Source organism: Mandrillus leucophaeus, unplaced genomic scaffold, assembly GCF_000951045.1.
Source record: "Mandrillus leucophaeus isolate KB7577 unplaced genomic scaffold, Mleu.le_1.0 Scaffold1316, whole genome shotgun sequence".
Lineage (NCBI taxonomy): Eukaryota > Metazoa > Chordata > Mammalia > Primates > Cercopithecidae > Mandrillus > Mandrillus leucophaeus.
Genome location: NW_012101273.1, coordinates 64,983 through 80,071, shown reverse-complemented (window position 1 = coordinate 80,071; position 15,089 = coordinate 64,983). Strand labels below are relative to the sequence as shown.

The following is a 15,089-nucleotide window of genomic DNA, read 5'->3' as shown; positions in this document are numbered from 1 at the left end:
CTCCCAAAGTGCTGGGTTTTTTTTTTTTTTTTTTAGATGCAGTCTTGTTCTGTGGTCCAGGCTGGAGTGCAGTGGTGAGATTTCCATGCACTACAACATCTGCCTCCTGGCTTCAAGTGATTCTCCTGCCTCAGCCTCCGAAGTAGCTGGGATTACAGGCACCTGCCATCATGCCCGGCTAATTTTTGTATTTTTGTAGAGACAGAGTTTTACTATGTTGGCCAGGCTGGTCGTGAACTCCTGATCTAAGGTGATCTGTCCATCTGGGCCTTGCAAATTGCTGGGATTACAGGTGTGAGCTACCACACTTGGCCAATAAGTACATTTTTATGGCAACAGAGGCATATCAATATCTAAAGTTCTGATATATCTCTCAAAATTGAGATGACCAAAAGAGAAAAATTGTTAATTATATTCTAATGCTGCCACTTTCACGCTTAATTTTTTTCAATAGGTTTTTTTTAACACACTAAACTGAAACCTAACTTGATATATAAATAGACTGTACCCATTCTTGTACCAGCCACAATATTAAAATGTCAACTGTTCGAATCATGTTCAAATCAGGCAAATTCTAAGCTGTAATCAATCTGGCCCTTTCTGTACCTTCCTTGCATTTTCTGTATGTCGCTTTGCTTTTTCCACCATGTGGCTATGCTGCAGTATCTCTGAGCCTACTCTGGATCCACAGGGTATCTGATTTGCAAATCATTTTTTGCTCAATTTAACTCTGTTAAATTTAATTTCTCTAAAGTTTTTGTTTTTCTTTTACACGTTTTGAAATTGTTTCTATGATGAAAAATAAATAACGTTCTTGGGCTTTGACTTTCTAAGCTCATCTCTCAGCTATTCTTTCTAATTATTCTATGTCTGTTCAAAATGCTCCTGCAATTTTTTGAGACAGTGTCTCACTCTTTTATCCTGGCTAGAGTGTGGTAGGTGGTGTAACCACTTATCGCTCATTGCAGCCTTAATTGTCTTGGTTCACACAGTCCTAGTTCAGCTGCAACTACAGGTATGCAACATCATGCCTGGCTAATTTTTTAAAATTGTTTTCATAGACACAGGATCTTACTATGTTGCCCAGGCAGTACTTGAACTCCTGAATCCAAGTGATTCTTTCAACTCAGCCTCCCAAAGTGCTAGGATTACAATTGTGAGGCACCTTGTGCTTCTGCAATTTCTTAACAAGATTATTCCCAATAATAAAAAGTACTACATGGGAACAAATCTAAAAAAAAAAAAAAAAAAGTCCAGCTTCTATTGTAAAAGTATAATTATCCAGTATTTCATGGGTCTGCAGAAGCCAATAGTTTGATCTATGGAGGAGCATAGATCAACAAATTCAGTTTATTCTGAGTTTCAGCCCAGCCACTTAGTAGGTGTGGATCTTTGGACAAGTTTCTTGATGTAAAAGAGTTGTATAAACCACATATGCAAAAAAGGCAGAATAATAGTGATTGCAAAAATTGTAGCAATTTTTCTTTTTCTCTTGTTTCTTTTTTTTTTTTTTTTTGAGATGGAGTTTCATTCTGTCACCTAGGCTGCAGTGCAGTGGCGTGATCTTGGCTCACTGCAACCTCTGCCTCTGGGGTTGGAGCAATTCTCCTGTCTCAGCTTCCTGAGTAGCTGAGATTACAGGTGTGCACCACCATGTCCAGTAAATTTTTGTATTTTTTGTAGAGACGGGGTTTTGCCATTTTGGCCAGGCTGGTCTTGACCTCAGGTGATCCACCCACCTAGGCCTCCTGGAGTGCTGGGATTACAGTCGTGAGCCACGGTGCCTGGCCACAGCAATTTTTCATCCCTCCTATATCCATGCCCATTGCCAGGTGCTTTTACAGCTGCTCCCATTGAGATACAGAATCTGTTTTACAAAGCCTAAATCTGGCTGGCCTTGTTTGCTCAGGGCAGTAGAAACCTGTGAACTGACAGTGTGCTAGTTTGGGGAAGGGCTGAAATGGTCTTGAATACTACTTTTTTATTTTTAAAGTTTGGCCATTGCCGGGAGCAGTGCCTCAGGCCTGTAATCCTAGTATTTTGGGAGGCTGAAGCCAGCTGATCACCTGAGGTCAGGAGTTCAAGACCCGTGTTGCCAACGTGGTGAAGCCCTGTCTCTAATAAAGTATATAAAATTAGCTGGGCGTGGTGGCGGGTGCCTGTAATCTAAGCTACTCAGGAGGCTGAGGCAGGAGAATCACTTGAGCCTGGGAGGCGGAGGTTGCAGCGAGCCAAGACTGTCCAAATGCACTCCAGCCTGGGCAAGAGAGACTCCGTATCAAAAAAAAAGAAAAAAAAGAAAAAAAAATTAAAATTCATATGTGGCTCACATTTTATTTCAGAGGACTGCCTTTTTTAAAAAAAACTTAGGCTGCCTCCTTAAAGAACTGAAGCCAGGAGAGTCATTGTCATGTGCGTCCGTGTGAAGAGACCACCAAACAGGCTTTGTGTGAGCAACATGGCTGTTTATTTCACCTGGGTGCAGGCGGGCTGAGTCCGAAAAGAGAGTCAGCTAAAGGAGATTAAGGGTGGGGCCGTTTTATAGGGTTTGGGTAGGTAAAGGAAAATTACAGTCAAAGGGGGGTTGTTCTCTGGCGGGCAAGAGTGGGGTCACAAGGTGCTCAGTGGGGGAACTTTTTGAGCCAGGATGAGCCAGGAAAATGAATTTCACAAGATAATATCATCGCTTAAGCCAAGGACCGACCATTTTCACTTCTTTTGTGGGAGAATGTCATCACTTAAGGCGAGGCAGGGCATTTGCACTTCTTTTGTGATTCCTCAGTTACTTCAGGCCATCTGGGCGTATAGTGCAAGTCACAGGGGATGCGATGGCTTGGCTTGGGCTCAGAGGCCTGACAGTCATAAAAGCCGAAATTTAAATATAATTGTTATTCTATTCTTTTCCTTTGTGAATAGCCATATAGTAAGTACATTATTTATAAATCTATATGACCTTATACACAAAGCTAATGGCAAATCCCCTCTGGGGTGGGCCTGGCTCATCTCATGGAAGAAGTCCTGCCTGAAAAGGGTGCAGACTGGGCTATCACTCTTTCTTCATTGAGCTGCGCGTCTGAGCACGTCTTCCGTGACTCCGGGACTGAATGGGCGGGGCCTTAAACGACATCCAATCAGGGATGCTTGGCTAAGAATCGTCCAATCAGACCCCAGCTGAAGCGGACAGCGCGGCTTCCGGGATTTGGCGCGGCCTTTGTGTTTCGCAGCAGCTGGAGCTCCTGGACTCCGTGGCTTCCTGAGGTACAGGTATTGGGAGATCCACAGCTAAGACGCCAGGACTCCCTGGAAGCCTAGAAATGGTGAGAGCGCCGGTTCCCACATCCCGAGAGAGGGGAAGGGCTGGTTGGAAGTGGTGGGAAGTGGCTGTGGCGGGACTCAGGCCTCCCCGCAGTCAGCCCCTCTGCGCCCCGAGTTCTCCTAGCCCCGCTCTGTCTCAGTTCCCTTCAGCCATAAGATGGCGGCTGCGCTGACAGCCAGGCTCCCCGGCAGTTCTGTCTCTTCGCTGCGCAGTGACTGTGCCCTGGCCTGGAGCCCTCCCTGGGCAGCTCTGCATCGCAGCGCCGCGTCTCTCCCAGATTGTGCAGGGACCACGGGAGTTCCTAAGTCCCCCTTTCTTCTTTTAAAAATTTATGGGAGTCGCCGCAAAAATATTAAAGAATTTAATTAGAGTTGTTCAAAAATTATAGAGCACCCCTATGGGTTGTAGTTTGTGGTCCATTAGAGGGGCTTGAACAAAAGACTTTTATAAGGTGCATCATGAAAAAACCCAAATTCAGTAATCAGGCACAGTGACATAGTTTCCTAATTTCCACCTTGAGCGTACAAATTTCCTGGTTTGTAATCAGAGCTTAATTGGCTGTTTATATTTGGTTAAGACTGAATTTCGTTTCCTCTAATGTAGTAATTAAAAAATAAATAAATAATTCATTTGAGTTAGATTTTTTTTTTTTTTCTTAAGTAGGACTCCAGAGAGTAGATTTCCACGTCAGCCTAATTCCATGTCACTTGACTATTTTCTTTTTGAGACGGAGTTTCACTCTTTTGCCCAGACTGGAGTGCAGTGGCGCACGATTTCGGCTCACTGCAACCCCCGCCTTCCTGATTCAAACTATTCTGCTTCAGCCTCCCGAGTAGCTGGGATTACAGGCTCCCGCCATCATGCCCGACTAATTTTTGTATTTTTAATAGAGATGGGGTTTCACCATGCTGGCTAGGGTGGTCTCAAACTCCTGACCTCGTGATCCGCCCGCCTTGGCCTCCCAAAATGCTGGGATTACAGGCGTAAGCCTCCTGTCACTTAACTGTTTTCACACTCCACAGAGGACTGATTATGCCCTGCATAGTTTTTCTTTTCCTTTTTTTTTTTTTTTTTTTTGAGATGGAGTTTCATTATTGTTACCCAGGCTGAAGTGCAGTTGTGTGATCTCTGCATACTGCAACCTCCGTCTCCCGGGTTGAAGCGATTCCCTTGCTTCAGCCTCCCGAATAGCTGGGATTACAGGTGCCCGCCACCACGCCCAGCTAATTTTTTTGTATTTTTACTAGAGAGGGAAGTTCACTGTGTTGGCCAGGATGGTTTCGAACTCCTGACCTCGCGATCCACCTGCCTCGGCCTCCCAATAGTGCTGGGAATACAGGCGTGAGCCTCTGCGTCTGGCTATGCCCTGCATTTTTTATATGTTTTTTCGAGCAGGGTCTCAAATGTACCGCCAGTCCTCCTTTTCTCCAGCCTAACTGTGGCTTAAAGTAAAATACCAAATTTCCATCTCCTTCTGACAAGTCCAAATGCTAACTTTTCCTCCCCAATTCAGATTATTAACTTATTTTATTTTAAGTTAAATAAACTGTACACAGGTTGTCACACTGCTCATTGTTCTGTGATTCCAGATCTCCTCTTAGGGTGAGAGAGGACTGAAAACTGGGAGAATAGGAATTCTGGCCGGGCGCAGTGGCTCACACCTGTAATCCCAGCACTTTGGGAGGCTGAGGCGGGCAGATCATGAGGTCAGGAGAGGAGACCATGGTGAAACCCCGTCTCTACTAAAAATACAAAAAATTAGCCGGGCGAGGTGGCAGGTGCCTGTAGTTCCAGCTACTCGGGAGGCTGAGGCAGGAGAATGGCGTGAACCCGGGAGGCGGAGCTTGCAGTGAGCTGAAATCGAGCCACTACTCTCCAGCCTGGGCAACAGAGCGAGACTTCATCTCAAAAAAAAAAAAAAAAATAGGAGCTCTGATGATCCCATTTTTCCACAGCTGCCACCACAGGATTCCCACCCACTCACAATCATGCCCGCTAGACACTGCACACCACTCCCAGGACTAGGCACCACCCTCAAAAATCTAACCATGGCATTTTTGATCCTAGTGTTTTTTGCCAAAATCCCATAAAATTGTCTACAAATCTTTTGGCATATCCCTACCCCCAGACGCTGAATCTGTAGCAGCAACCTGTTTTCTCCACCAACTTGGGGTTCCGGGCCACCTGTTCATAATCTCACCTGCTGTGTGGACCCAGAAATAAGTAGCACAAGCCAGACCTGCCTACATTGCACTCTTCCCCACCCACTGAGTTTCTTTCTTTTAACTGTCATTTTTGTTTTAGGGGTACACGTGCAGGTTTACTGTATAGGTAAAGTTGTGTCATGGAACTTCGATGCACATTATTTTGTCACAGAGGTACTAAGTGTAACACCAAACTTTTTTTTTTTTAATCTTTGCTCTCTCACCCTCTACCCTCAAGTAGGCTTCGGTGTCTGTTGTTTTCCTGTTTGTGTCCATGTGTTCTTATTATTTAGCTCTTACTTAGAAATGAGAACATTCAGCTGGGCACAGTGGCTCACGCTTGTAATCCCGGCACTTTGGAAGGCTGAGTCGAGTGGATCACGAGGTCAGGAGTTTGAGACCAGCCTGACCAGCATGGTGAAACCCCATCTCTACTAAAAATACAAAAATTAGCCGGGTGTGGTGGCACACGCCTGTAATCCCAACTCAGGAGGCTGAGGCAGGAGAATCACTTGAACCCGGGAGGCGGAGGTTGTGATAAGCCGAAATCAAGCCGCTGCACTCCAGCCCGGGCGACAGAGCTAGACTCTGTCTCAAGAAAAAAAAAAAAAGAGAAAAAGAACATGCGTTTGCTTTTCTCTTTCAGCATTAGTTTTCTAAGGATAATGGACTACAGTTCCATCCATGTTGCTGCAAAAAACATCTTGTTCTTTTTTATGGCCATACAGTATTCCATGATATTTATATGCTATATTTTTCTTTTTATATAAATATTCTATTTTATTTTCTTCTTATTTTATTATTATTTCAGATGGTGTTTCGCTCTTGTTGCCCAGGCTGGAGTCAATGGCGTGATCTCTGCTCACTGCAACCTCTGCCTCCTGGGTTGAAGTGATTCTCTTGCCTCAGCCTCCTGAGTAGCTGGCCTTATAGGCGTGCACCACTATGCCCAGCTAATTTTGTACTTTTAATAGAGATGGGGTTTCTCCCTGTGGGCCAGGCTGGTCTCAAATTCCTGACCTTAGGTGATCTGCCCTCCTTGGCCTCCCAAAGTGCTGGGATTACAGGCATGGGCCACCACGCCCGGCCTTCTCATTTTGTTTTAAGGGGAGGCAGGGTCTTACTCTGTCAGGTAGGCTGGAGGGTAGTGGCGCGATCTTGGCTGACTTCAGCCTCAACATCCTGGGTCCAAGCAATCCTCCTACCTCAGCCCCTTATGTAGCTGGGACTACAGGTGCACACCACCACACCCAGCTGATTTTCCTTTAGTATACTTTGTAGAAATGGGATTTCTCCATGTTTCCTTGGCTGTTCACAAACTCTTGAACTCAGGCAGTCTTGAGCCTCTTAAATTGCTTGGCCTCTTAAATTGCTGCGATTACAGGCATGAGCCACTGCCCTTCTCTGTATTATATTTTCTTTATCCAGTTTACCATTGATAGGATTCAGGTTGATTTCATGTCTTTGCTATTGTGAATAGTTCTGCAGTGATCATGAGTGTGCTTGTGTTTTTATGGCAGAATAACTTGTATTTCTTGAGGCATACACCGAATTATGAGGTTGCTGGGTCAAATGCTAATTCTGTTTTTAGTTCTCTGAGGAATCACCAAACTGCTTTTCACAATGGTTGAACTAATTTACACTCCCACCACCTTGCCAGGATCTGGTGGTTTTTTTTGTTGTTTTTTTTTTTTGAGACAGAGTCTCGCTCTGTTGCCCATGCTGGAGTACAGTGGCACAATCTCGCAATCTCGGCTCATTTGCAACCTCCACCTCCTGCTTCCCGGGTTCAAGTGATTCTCATGTCTCAGCCTCCTGAATAGCTGGGATTATAGGCATTTGCCACCATGCACGGCTAATATTTTCTATTTTTAGTAGAGATGGGGTTTTACCATGTTGACCAGGCTGGTCTCGAACTCCTGCCCTCAAGTGATCCACCCACCTCAGCCTCCCAAAGTGCTAGGATTACAGGCAAAAGCCACCGCGCCCAGCCCTGCATCTGTACTTTTTTGATGTTTTAATAATAGCCATTCTGGCTTGTGTGAGATGGTATCTCATTGTGTATTTTGTTTGCATTTCTCTAATGATTAATGATGAGTATTTTTTTTATATGCTTGTTAGCCACCTGTATACTTTCTTTTGAAAGGCATCTGTTCATCATCTTTGCTTCCTTTTTAATAAGGTTGTTTGTTTTTCCTTGTAAATTTGTTTAAGTATTTTATGGATTGCGGATATTAGATGTTTGTCAGCAGCATAGTTTGCAAATACATTATTCTATTCTGTAGGTTGTTTACTCTGTTGATAGTTTCCTTTGATGTGAAGAAGCTCTTTGGTTTAGTTAGGTCTCATTTGTCAATTTTTGCTTTTGTTGCAATTGTTTTTAATATTTTCTTTTTTCTTTTTTTTTGAGACGGAGTTTCACTCGTTGCCCAGACTGGAGTGCAACGGCATGAGCTCACTGCAACCTCCGCCTCCTGGGTTCAAGTGGTTCTGCTGTCTAAGCCTCCCAAGAAACTAGGATAACAGGCATGAGCCACCATGCCTGGCTAATTTTGTATTTTTAGTAGAGGCAGGGTTTCACCATGTTGGTCGGACTAGTCTCAAACTCCTAACCTCAGGTGATCCAGCTGCCTTAGCCTTCCAAAGTGCCGGGATTATAGGCGTGAGCCACTGTGCCTGGCCTGTCCTGTGTCTTTATAATGCTCATGTTTCTCATGCTGAGAATAGTTGTGTACTTTGGGTATTTAAAGATAAATTTTTTTTTAGGGGAATATTTTCTGGTGGACTTGATCAATATTATATCTAATCTGAGTTTTGTTTTTAAAGATGCTTTTAACTTTCTATTTTTTCTGGATAAAATGTTGCTCAGATGGAGAGCTGTTTTTTGCTCGAATCCTTTGGGTTTCTGTTCAGAAGCCCTATTAATATCCCATGGTATCTGTGAATGAGGTGGGCTGTCACAGGGAGAACTCAGACCTATCTCTATCCCGACTCATGCTGGAAATCAGCAGTATTTTTTTCATGTCACCATTATAAATAGAAACTGAGGCTGAAACACTGCTCCCATTCTCATTATTGTGAAGATGCGGTTTCACCCAGGAGGCCTGCAGACTCTCCTCCTGCAGCTCAGGCTTTTCACTGTCTGATGTGACACTGGAGTGCTGCTGTGGCAATTGGGGTTCATGTAAGATACTAGCTGCCAGCTGTGAGCTTTGTGTTGTGGGCTGTGTGTCAATGGCTGATGGTAGGAGTCAAGAGAGGACACTGGCCATCAGGAGAGGGCAAGCAGGGTGCTCTAACCCAGTGCTAAAGCAGTTAAAGAGTCATGGCTTTAAAATTTTTTTTTTTTTTTTTTTTTTTTTTTTGAGAAGGACTGTCACTCTGTCACCCAGGCTGGAGTGCAGTGGCGCGATCTCAGCTTACTGCAAACTCCACTTCCCGGGTTCATGCCACTCTTCTGCCTCAGCCTCCCAAGTAGCTGGGCCTACAGGCGCCTCCCACCATGCCCGGCTAATTTTTTGTATTTTTTTTAGTAGAGACAGGGTTTCACCGTGTTAGCCAGGATGGTCTCGATCTCCTGACCTCATGAACTACCCGCCTTGGCCTCCCAAAGTGCTGGGATTACAGGCGTGAGCCACCGTGCCCGGCCTGCTTTAAAATATTAATAGACGAAAAGATACCCTATTCAACCATTTCTGTAGGAGAGTGGGAGCCTACCTTCAGCAGGCACCTGGCTTCATGTTGCAGAATTACCTCCTGTTATGAAGATGAGAAAGGTTTATTTTGTCATTGAATATAACCAATAAGCATACACCGATGGCCTTGCCAGTTGCCAGGTGAATTTAGGATGAACTACGTATGACATGGTGCTATAAATTTTTCTACTTGTGGACCAACTATGGTGACTGTCTTTCTGTCTTGGCAGTCTCTTGAGCAGATTGACTATGATGTGTGTCACATTCAGGTTAAATTGTTCAATAAAACAGTTTTCTTTCTGTTCAATCATTTTGTAGTTTCCTGGGGCTGGAGAAAATTTTTCTTTAAATTATATTTTCCACACACTGTCTAGAATTAGCAGACATGATATAAACACATAAGATGCCAACCAAGCTTTTCTCTACAGGGGAATTTTCCTCTCAGGCTTCCAGTCAACTCACAGATTTCTACAAACTTCACAGGACAGCAATCAACCATTTCACCTCTTTCAGTGACTCTTGTATCTTCAGACCTGAAACTGATTCAGAGACCAGGGTACCCAGAAACCTAGAGTAACATGTGAGTGTTGAGTAGATATGTAGACATGAGAATCTCCACTTTCCCTGTCCTCTTATTGCTAAGATACACACAAATGTGCAAGTAACACCTGCTGCAGCTCCAAATTCTGAATCTAGGTCTTGAGATTTGGGAACCAAAAAAACCTTTCATCTGAGGAATGCAAGTCCTTTTAGTTGTCAAACTCATAGAGACATTAAAATGACAATACAATTTTGTGTTTCTCCCATCTTTGAACTATGTTTTTTTTGTTTTGTTTTGTTTTGTTTTTGTTTGTTTTGTTTTTCTTGAGATGGAGTGTTGCTCTGTCGCCAAGGCTGGAGTGCAGTGATGCGATCTCTGCTCACTGCAACCTCCGCCTCCCGGGTTCAAGGGATTCTCCTGCCTCAGCTTCCCAAGTAGCTGAGATTACAGGCATGTGCCATAACAGCTGGCTAATTTTTGTATTTTTGGTAGAGAAGGGGTTTCACCATGTTGGCCAGGCTGGTGTTGAACTCCTGACCTCAGGTGATCGACCCACCTTGGCCTCCCAAAGTGCTGGAAAATTACGGGCATGAGTCACTGCACCTGGCCCTGAACGAAGAGATTTTTTTTTATCTCTTAAAACTGTTAGCTATTGCCACCAGTAACTATAAATTAATAATGCCACACTGGACACTATAACCCATACTCTAAATTTTAATGATGTATGTCCAATCAATAATCAATGTCATTTCTGTGAATATAATAAAAATTTCTGGTAAACAACTTTATATATCAGTCATCTCTCTGTCCCTCTTTTTTTGCCTTTTCAGATGGACTTGTAACTGTTCCTAATCAAAGTGTAGATGACAGGCAACCTGAAGGTTTGCTCCCAAATTACAATCCTCAAGCTTTGCCCAAATAAACTGTCTACTTACATTCATGTTGCCTTAGCTTTTTTTTCTTTTAGGTAGACATATCTTTCAGTGTGTTAAAGCAGCCTCTATAAGGGGATCGTTCCTTTGATTGTACTCTGCGTGCTGTAACACCCAAGAATGAAGAGCCAGGTTGATCCCACCTAGAATCTGCAAATAAGGTCTGGCCTCTTCCTGGAATTTACAAGATAAGGCCAGACTTTGAATTGAGAATGTAGAGAAAACCAACAAGAGACATTTTCTGCATTGTGAGATGTCAACATAGACATCTTAAAGTTCCCCTCTGAGAATGTGACTTTTTCAGCTTCTCAGATCTTGTCCAGTGCTACCTGCTACAGTTATGTGAGGGGCACCAGGTGTAAATAGAATCTGATGGTAGAATATGTGAGTGTGAACAAGCATCTTCAGAGTGAGAGATCAAGGTGATAATGTATCCAGAGCCATAACCACAACTATACCTACCTGTAAAATGTGGGACTGGAGGAGACTATTCCTGTTCTTCCTCTTACCTAAGAGCTAGATAAATCAGGACAGGTGATCCAGGTTCTGGAGCTTCTCCAGGGCAGTTTAATTTTTTATTTAGAAGTAGCCTGAGTCTCTCCTGCCTGGCTTATCACTGGGCCATCAGCCCAGGGTCACTGGGAACTCTCACAATCAGCTGGGCATCTTTGAGACATTTGAGGATGCCCAGAGCAGAATTGTGCCAGGGTAACAAAAGTGGCTAATTCTGCTTCTGTCTCAGAGTAAAAAATTGAGTTATCCTGTGTCTTCTCCTCGCCTCACACAAGAGATGACTTTGGTGGGTACCCAGATGAATGTTTCTCTAGTTTTCTGGTGCTTGGGTGAAAAACAACCAGGATGTCTGGAGACTCAAACAAATCAACTAATTGCTTTTATTTTCCATGGCCATTAGAAAAATAGATGAAGCAGTCATCCAGGAACCATCCAGAAACTTTTAGTCTAAACTAGCAACTGAATAAAGGGTTGAATTAAGCATCATATGGTTGATTCACTGAACAGATGTGTGCAAAAAACCTTGTGTTTTATTTGGGCCACTTTCTTTATATTGTAGTAACTTATGTCATCACCTGGAGGGATATTTATGAATAGAAGGATTATTATTATATGCGTTTCTATTACCTGCTAAGAATACATATTTATCTTATAATAATTAACCTAGAGAACTTTAATTATTTAAATTGCTTATTAATATGCATTATGTAATTGACAGGGCAGTGGCTAAAAAAAAATTATACAGACTCAGAGATTTAAGTTTCTCTTAGGCAAACTTAGGAAAACAGAACTGGAAATACCCCAGTGGCACAGAGAACAGAATTCTACGTAAGGTCCACTCCCTACCCCAGTTCTGTTCAGATTCATTCTATTTGGGGGTCTTATTTAGATCTGGCCCCACTCTGGAGTCTTGCCTTACAGAACTGATTGGAAGAGATGAGAGTTTTGGCTGGTGAATCCTGCTGCCTTTCTAAGGCTGGTGCTCACAATTTTCTGCACCCCAAAGGAGATAAATGGGAAAAGTAAAGTATATATTTTAAGGTCTTAATTTTTAAATTTTCTATTAAATCAGTGCTTGCAGATTCCATTTGGCATCTTGTTTTCTATTCCTGCAGATTCAGTAGTTGCTCCACTAGTCACACACACAAATATATATATATATATAGTAAAAGTTTCTGTAAACTGCATTAAACTTTTCTCTTTTCAGGTAATTTGTGTACATTTAGCTTTTATTCTATACATTTTCTTTAAAAAACCAAGAACAGAAACAGAAGGTGAAATACATACACTGGGCCCTTCGCCTAATGCTGGGAATTTTTGTTTGTTTGTTTTTTGAGATGGAGTCTTGCTCTGTCACCCAGGCTGGGGTGCAGTGGCTGGATCTCAGCTCACTGCAAGCTCCACCTCCCGGGTTTACGCCATTCTCCTGCCTCAGCCTCCTGAGTAGCTGGGACTACAGGCGCCCGCCACCTCGCCCGGCTAGTTTTTTGTATTTTTTAGTAGAGATGGGGTTTCACCGTGTTAGCCAGGATGGTCTCGATCTCCTGACCTCATGATCCACCCGTCTCGGCCTCCCAAAGTGCTGGGATTACAGGCTTGAGCCACCGCGCCCGGCAATGCTGGGAATTATTAAACACTTAGTACCAACTCCCAGTGTGTTATGAGGATTAAATCACATAATGTGTTATTTCTAGCGCAGTGCTCTGCAACATACTCTTGAGCACATAGTACCTGCTTAGTAAACATTGCATTAGTACATGTGTATATGTTTTCCAAATGCAGGCTTATTCAGGCACTGCTACCTTTTGTTGCCTCTGTAAACTTTAAAGAACCAGCAAAGAATTTGATACTTTAGGATGGAGATTGGTTGTCTTCATTTGTGCCAGAAGTATTTGTGTTGTGACAAGAGTGCCAAGTGTAAGGGACTCTGTACTGTTCCTGCTTCTCTAACAAATGCTAATGATGAGCCTATGGGGAGCATCATCAGCATTGACAGGGGACTTATTTAAAACACACATTCATGTACCCTTTGAAAACCTGCAGAATCACATTACATAGAGAGGGACTAAAATTACCGAGTGGTTTATAAGCTCATTAAAGCTTGAGAGGCAATGCTTAGCTAAGTGGTTAAAAACCCAGGGTTCTATTAGTTTGGTGCAAAAGTTATTACAGTTTCTGCCATTGTAAGTAATGTGGATTACTTAGATGTGGATACTCAAATTACATTGCCAGTTCACAGAAATATCTTTGCTCGTGCCCTTTCCACGGGTTCTTTTTATTGTTGGACACATCTATGTTGTTTTAATTAAGTGCCTCATGTGACTCTAAGGTGTGGCCAGAATCAAGTATGAGGGGTTGAAGATACACTCATGAGAGTTCAGTTTCAGCTGTTTTCTACAGGGTGATCATAGGTCCTGTTCTGTTTGGGTTTGGTGTAGACGGCAGTGTGGCCCATATTTTTATTACTGTAGCAGAGATTGTTGGTATCTGTGGCAGGGAAGGGCACCAAAAACAGGAAAGGAGAAATATATGTTTCTATCATCATGGAGCAACTAATGAGTTTTTCATGTTATAAAGGACAAAAGTGGGTGGACTTTTTCAGTGGGTCTTGGTACTTCTGCCCGTGGGTGTGGAGGTAGCAGGTAAACAGGTGGTGCTGACACTTTTTAAGGCATATTCTCAAGATACAGGTGTAATTTGTCCAGAGAATCTCAACTGAAAAGGTGTCCCAGAGAAGGAGGAGATAGGGAAAAAAAATGCCTTTTTTTTTTTTTTTTTTTTTTAAAAGCTAAACATGTCTCAGATCAAGAACTGTCTCTACTCTGCCTTCTGGAATTCCATCCATTTAGTACTTGCAAACCGTTACTTGTGTTTTTCCTCCCTAATGAGTTTGTTTTAACTACTTTTAAAAACTTCATTGATAGTCAAGCGTCTCTGAAAAATATTTCTTTTTAGAACCTTCTCTAAATTCTCAACATCATGGCTTTTTATATGCCATGCAGGATTCTAATCATAATTTATGATCTGCAGTATTAAAAATGTATCCTTTGTGGCTGTTGAACATGAGGTGGTGGGGATACTGAAGATTTCTGTTGGGGAAAAGCTGGAATCCTTAGTAAAGATGGAGAGCAGGTAATGTTGAGGCTCCATTTGTGTTCACCATTAGCACTAAGCAGAATGGGATTAAGGACATGCTTATTTAAACAAGATGAGGGCTGGGCGCAGTGGCATATGCCTGTAATCCCAGCAGTTTGGGAGGCCGAGCAGGGTGGATCACCTGAGGTTAGAAGTTCAAAACCAGCCTGGCCAACATGGCGAAACCCTGTCTCTCCTAAGAATACAAAAATCAGCCAGGCATGGTGGTGCACGCCTGTAATCCCAGCTACTCGATAGGCTGAGGCAGGAGAATCTCTTGAACCCAGGAGGTGGAGGTTGCACTGAGGCGCGATTATGCCACTGCACTGGGTGACACAGTGAGACTCTATCTCAAGAAAAAAAGATGAGATTTATTACCCAGAAAGTTCAGAAGATAATTATCAGGAGATAACTACTCTCTAGGGTGCTCAAAAAAGACTCCTTAAAATCACTACTAAAAATTACAGAAAATGGGAAATATCTGTATCTTGAAGTTTGCATAAAACTGATGTTTCTGTTTGGTTACATTCAGCCTGTAATTTACTTTTTTTTTTTGAGATGGATTTTCACTCTTGTTGGCATGCTGGGAGCCACCACTGCCGACCAGCCTATAATTTACTTTTTGGGAACAGTATTTCAGCAGTGATGCTGTGTTCTTCTGTGTGTATCAGCACATCATAAAAATTTGTCGTACTGCTGTTGATGTTTATGATTCACTTGGATAAGTGCGCTCTGACAGATTTTTTTTTTTTT

General features: G+C 43.0%; 1 protein-coding gene across 1 annotated transcript in view; it reads left to right on the top strand.

Annotated features, from left to right (window-relative positions):
* Nucleotides 1-3,472: 3,472 nt before the first annotated feature.
* Nucleotides 3,473-15,089, top strand: part of LOC105534213 (zinc finger protein 273-like) — a 23,895-nt gene continuing 12,278 nt past the window's right edge. The window contains exons 1-3 of the mRNA XM_011972900.1: nt 3,473-3,596; nt 10,993-11,030; nt 13,804-13,843. Of these exons, the coding sequence (XP_011828290.1) occupies nt 3,473-3,596; nt 10,993-11,030; nt 13,804-13,843 (202 nt within the window). The remainder of the gene's footprint in view (nt 3,597-10,992; nt 11,031-13,803; nt 13,844-15,089) is intronic.